The 6,538-nt window shown below is 27.6% G+C and overlaps 2 protein-coding genes across 2 annotated transcripts; one reads left to right on the forward strand and one right to left on the reverse strand.

Annotated features, from left to right (window-relative positions):
• Positions 1–4,652: 4,652 nt before the first annotated feature.
• On the forward strand, positions 4,653–4,991 carry PGO_112110 (hypothetical protein, conserved; the record flags this gene model as incomplete). Its single annotated transcript, XM_028688549.1, has 1 exon — positions 4,653–4,991. One exon carries the CDS (start codon positions 4,653–4,655, stop codon positions 4,989–4,991), a length of 339 nt encoding a protein of 112 aa, XP_028544350.1.
• A 452-nt stretch (positions 4,992–5,443) lies between these two features.
• Positions 5,444–6,538, reverse strand: PGO_112120 (hypothetical protein, conserved; the record flags this gene model as incomplete). The annotated part of the gene is made up of 1 exon (XM_028688550.1): positions 5,444–6,538. One exon carries the CDS (start codon positions 6,536–6,538, stop codon positions 5,444–5,446), a length of 1,095 nt encoding a protein of 364 aa, XP_028544351.1.

Consider the following 6,538-nt stretch of genomic DNA (forward strand, 5'->3'; position numbering starts at 1 on the left):
TATCTATGGAGTGTATTTCTGTGCGTATTTTTATTTTTTTTTATTTTTTTTTTTTTCAGAGTATATGTATATGTGTGTGTGACACGTAAAGGTGTAGGACTATTAATAATCCTTTTTCTGTTTATTGATTTCTGGCGTGACAGGGAATAAAAAACTTGTATTTTGTACCTTTCTTGAGTTACCTCTAGGGTGAATACCTCGATTATTGTTTTTTTGTTTCATGTTCAGATGAATGTTTTCAATTTTGGATTATCTGTTTTATGGGATGTTTTATTCTATGTACTTTAGGTACGAATTTATATGACAACTTTTTTATTCTAAATATTACACTATAAAATCTTTGATTTTCAAAAATTTGTTTTCCCTTTGAAACATGTCGCTTGGAGAAAAGACCTTTCTCTACAACTATGCAATGGATCTTTGCAACGTACAGGTATTGCAAAAATTGTGAAGTGCTTTATTTTTAAAAAAGATGGTGACGTTTTTTCATTTATGTGTTTGCATTATTTTAGAGGTTTCTTCTCTTTCCAATGTTGCTTCCACCCTTTGTAGATGTTTGCAGTGCCCGCGTGGGGAGGGGGACTGTGTCCATATATGTGTGCTTAGTGTGGATATGTATAATTACATACGTAGATGCATATGTATATATGTAGTGTACATATACTTATATATGCATTTATATTTATACATTTATAAGCGCACTTGTACAAGCACATGCACAAAAAAATAAATTAATTCTTAAAAATCTCCACGTTTGCGGAAAAAAAAAAAGAAGAAAATTCTTCCTCTTTTCTTGTTTTAAGTGTATATATATGTTTCTTCTAAATGGAACAATTCCTAATTTTAAATTAAAATGGGTTAAAAAAAAAAAAAAAAAAAAAAAAAAAAAAACAACAGCGTGAATTTTGCTAAGTCCTCTTTTTTTTTTTTTTTGCTAATTTTACAAAGTATAAAGAGCCAATTTTTTGATGTTTTGCTTTTTCGAATGTGTTTTATTTTTAAGGCCTTGTAAAACACTTGGGTCGAATCGAGTATGTAGAAAAGTGCAAGATATGCATTATGTATTATCATGTTGGCAGGCCATTTTTTTTACGTTAAATATTTTTTATTAAGCTTAGAGTAAAATGAAAATGCACATATATGAATGGAAAATATAAGTGTATGTATATATACATATAATGTACATGTATAACATATGCTGCTCATGCACTTATATGAAGAAAAAGTATTTAGATATGCAGTTATTAATACTTACGCGCAAGTATATATATATATATATTCCTATATAAATATGCACGATATGCATATAAATTTCATATATTAGATATATGTTCATAACTAAATGCATAACACAGCACATTGTTCCTTCTATATATATATACCTTAAATATGTTGAGTACGCGACAGTAACCAAAAAAACGTATGGATTTTACTGTGCAGTGGTGGGGCCTTCTCGCAAACGTTATATATAAAAATGTATATTTGTTCCTTATATATGTCCGAATGTTATTTTAATATACTAACCTGGAGCAGAGGGGAAAAGATAGCGGAATTATATATTAGCGAGGGGGTAATATGACGTAGCGGTATATAGTACCACCAAGGACTATATTATTATTATATTCCCCCTTATGCTCCTTAAGTTTTGTACATATATATTTCAAATAACATTTTGTACGCTCAAACTAGTGCGTATCCATGTACTTATATATATTTCGCACTTCTCGAATGTCGCGTTTTGATATTGCCCATCGGTACTTTTAATGCTGCAAAAGCATGTATTTGCACGTACACATATATAATATATATAGATATATACACGAATACATATATTTTCTTTTGTGCCACAAAAATATAAATATTATACGCATAAAATATTCTTTCCTGTAACGCACAATTTACAAATTGTCGTTCATGGAAAAATTGTACTAATTTTCAAGTAAATGTTACGGAAAAAGAAAAAAATCCCCTGTAAATTATTTATTTTGTAAGTAAAAATCTATTTGTTAAAGAAAAAAAGGAAAAGGGGAAAAAGAAAAAAAAAAAAAAAAAAAAAAACATAAAGCAGGAAAATAAGGTAAAACATGAAAAATTTGGTAAAACAGGGCAAAAATGGGCAAAACAGGGCAAAATGGGAAAAATAGCAAAACGGGGGCAAAACATTTCCAAAAAATAGACAGACACCTTAATATATTCACAACATATTTTCGTTCACCACATAACATAATAGTATTTTTTGCCCCCGATTTTTCTGCATTAACCTTCTTTTTCAGTTATAATTTTTAAACGCATATAATTGGGAAACCTTTAAAAAAAAGACAAAAAAAAAAAAAATAAAAAAAAAAAAAACACATTTGTAGTTGAATTTGTTGATTTACTTTATATAAAGGAATTACATATTTACGTACCATATCCATTTTGTGTTTTACTAATTTTTATTTTCCCTGCCTAAATGGGAAAATATTTATTATAATATATATGCATATATAAATATGTACCATATTACCCAAACATATAATTATACATATATATATGTAAATATATTATATATACATATGATGCATTTATACACATTTGCTCATATAATATGCAACAAAACATATACATGGTTAACAGACATGTAAATTTGTTTTATCTTGTTGGATAAAAGTCAACTTCATATTTTTAACAATCGGGAATACCACATTTTAATTCTTTAAAAACTGGAACCCCCATAATTTAGGAATTTTTTAATTGTAATAGAAATAACGGAAAATGTTTTGCAATGAATAAACAACATTACTATTCATTGAAAAGAAACGAAACGGAAATAATAATTCAAACGAAAAGAAACATAACCCAAATAAATTTCGTGGGCATAAATATAATGCCATGTAGATAACAAAAAAAAGAAAAGTTCTGTTGACTGAGCGTTTTACATAACACCATATTTACGGAAATGAAAAGGTGTAGTTACATATACACATTGTTGTATTAGCATGTTTATATGTATGTGGCCTTTGTATCGACATGAAATTGTTACACACCTTTTGACGCAAATCTATCGCAATTTGTATGCTTCCGAATTTATTATACCCATATACTATTCCTGTATTTTTGTCCTTTTGTTTTTTGCACATTGCATTACCATTGTTAAGTTAATTGTGCCTTATTTTATTTTTTTTTTTTTTATGCACATGAGTATACGTAAATTTTAAATAGCTTGAGCAAATAGAAATAACATTCGAAATGGCAACATATAAAAAAAGAAAAAAGGAAATATAAGACTAAGACAGCCCCAAAAGTGGAATCGTTTTTTTTTGTTTCTTTTCTCAATTTTGTCTTTATATTTTACAAGTACTGAGGGACAATACCTTAAAATTTTGTAACATAAGTAAAACAAAATTTACGAAGCATAAATTGTTGCGTCTGTTTTTGACTGATAAACGCGTTAAAAAAAAAAAAAAAAAAAAAAAAAAAAAAGCAGAAGGGTGAATCACGTTATAATATCCAAGTGGATAAAAGTTATTGTACATAAAATTTCTGTCATATTAAATTATCATCAATAATATTTCAGTTCATTTACGTCTCTAGTACCTTTTCTTGAAAGCGTACTATTACTGTATAAATGTCTTTAAAAAAAAACTAGAAGAAAATTGTTACAATATATTAAATTTTGTATAGAACGTTTAAATATAAAATAGTACGTAAAACAAAAATATATTTAAAAGTTTACAAAAATACTTTCATTATAATATTCCATAAATCATCTTTTTTATCATATAAAAACACCAAAATGGACCCATTTTATTTTCTTCCCGGTTTCTTTATAACATCTAGTAAAAAAAAATATATGTAGGATTGCCGTTAAGTCATTTTTTTTTTTTTTTTTGTTAACAAGGACAAAATTAGGAATATATACAATTAACATAAGAGTAGAAATAACTGCTTATATGTCTTCTAAACTGCTCTTTACTTTTTCTCGGAAATGATCTGTCTGAATGTACGGCACTGTTTTGAAGATCTTTCACCTTGTCTTTTTTTTTTTTTTTTTTTTTTTTTTTTTCAATAAGTTCCTTTGTGCGTCATAACATAGATATAAAATGGCTTGTTTAAAACATTAAAAGTGTGAAATTACGTAGTACTGGACTGAAATAAACACAAATCGCTAATAATAATTTGTGCATATTTTAAAAAAAAAAAAAGCAGAAATGTGATTTACAATTTGTAGATTAAAAAAATAAATGCTTGAATGAATTAAGCGAGAGGGAAAAAAAATGCATACTGTCGAAAATTTTTTGAAAAAACATGTGCATATGTGTACGTATATATTTATGCATCCATTAAAGCATATCTTCATCAGGGATAAACATGCCTAATTATGCATTTTCTCCCATCCTTGTACATGTGAATATTAATACACATGTTTATAATTGAAAAGGATTGATATTTGAATGTCCGTAAAAAAGACAGCAAATATTGTAACACGTCACAAGTAATATATAGGCATATAAATACAGACGATCGGGGCGTACAAAAAAAAAAAAAAAAAAAAAAAAAAAGGGAAAAAAAGAAAAGGGCTTTCCATGTGCGGATGTGCAATGATACATGCTACAGGATTTTTTTCTTACCGTTTATCTCCACACCGATTTACAGACAAACTCTTTTTTCACATGGAGCGAGAAGTAGATTGCCAAACAGACTCGGTTGACATATCAGAAGAAATAAAAATTTCTGAAAAAGTGAATGATATCCTAGTATCCTATGCAAAAAATTTGATCCTGAACAATCCATCAAAGTCTTTCGAAAATGAAAATATAATTAAAAAAAGAATATATGAATGGTCAAGGGAGTATTTTCAGAAGTTATATGATGAAAATGGCAAGGATAACAAAATTTTAAAGGATGATAGGACAGAGTTGGAGACGAGTGTTTCTCATGTCGATTGTCCTACGGTAAAAGATCAAATTAAAAAAGAGATGGAACGGGTAAATTTTAATATGGACAACTAATAAAAACGGTAAAATTTAATTTATTTTTTCTGCACAAAAAAAAAAAGAGAAAAAAAAAAAAAAAAGGAACACGGGGAGAAGAAGAAAAGATACACCAACAATAGACATTATCTTCAAATGATGTATATATATATATATATATATATATTCCTATGTGAATATTTTCTGTTTTTGCATATTTTTCCCAATGAATTTTCCCTTCAACCGTATACGTCTAATTTAAGAATACATTAGTAAGTGCGGTATGCGAAGCCACGTCAGTACCTGGTTAAAGCAAATGATTGCACTTGTATGAATAAATTAATGGAATGCCCAATATATTATGCTGACGAAATTATACGTGTGATGAAATTCGCAAGGGGAATATTTCATCCCTCAGTCGGTACACATTGCATGACACGCACGGATATATTTCCCCATTATTTTATTTTTATTTTTTTTTTCCATATTTTTTACGTCAGGGGTATTGCATCCTTTATAACTTGATATTTATTCATGGAAAGGAAGTCCTTCAATTCGGAACGAGTGATCCAAGCAAAATCATTTATATATTCATTTTTGGACAGATCTAAGTTAATGTCATGATTGAGATAATGAGCTCTATAATAGAAAATTTTTCTTCCAATAATTTCATTAAATGAAAGGGGTATTTTAAATTTTCTTTTTTCAAATGTACATGGACACCAACCAATAAAAAATGGCATTTCGCATTTTAAATGTTCTGTACATATGTATTGTAAATTTTGTCTAATCGTAAATTTTTTTCTAAAATCTATCAGTGGGAACATCCATTTATTTGTTCTTTTATATTTTACTATTAGGTATAAAAAATTAGTTGGTTTCCTTTTAATATTTCGATAGTTATATTCGTTTTTAAGATCATAATCGTAATCATTTTTTTTTTCTCTCTCATCCATATCTCTATCGTTTTTTTTTTTTTTTTTTATTTCTTTTTCATTTAAAATATTTTGTATTCCTTCTGTGGCAAACAAATTTTCTAAGTCTTCGTTTTCTGAAGATGCGTCTTCTTTATTTTTTTCATGACTCTCTTCATGATCTAAACTTTTATTATTTTTATTTTTTTTGTTTTCCTTGTTTATTTCATCATCGAAATAACTTCTTTCCATATTATTTTCTTTTTTCTTATCTTGAAAGGAGCTTAAATTATATTTCATATGTAAAAATTCCTCGTTGATATTTAAATTATTATTTGTTTTTAGAAGCCATTTATCTTTGAATTCTTCAAAATCTTTTTCAAATTTTTCCTGCACAAAAGTTAAGGGGAATCTGTCTATGCACAGGGCAACTTGCACTTTGTACTTTTCATGAACTACTATTTTTTTTTCCTCTTCTCCATTTTCTCTTACCGCACTTAATCTCTTAGCTGCATTTGCAACATATTTTGCATTGTTATTGATTAAATTTTTTTTTCCCCATTTCAGGTCACTTTTGTAACGTACATACTTTATCTCATTAAGAAATAATCTCACATTGTGTTTACTCAAAAGGGTATAAAATCCTTGTGCATGTTTTTTCATGACTTTCAT

The sequence above is a fragment of the Plasmodium gonderi genome (genome assembly GCF_002157705.1).
Source record: "Plasmodium gonderi DNA, contig: Chr11, whole genome shotgun sequence".
In the NCBI taxonomy this organism is placed as follows: Eukaryota; Apicomplexa; class Aconoidasida; order Haemosporida; family Plasmodiidae; genus Plasmodium; species Plasmodium gonderi.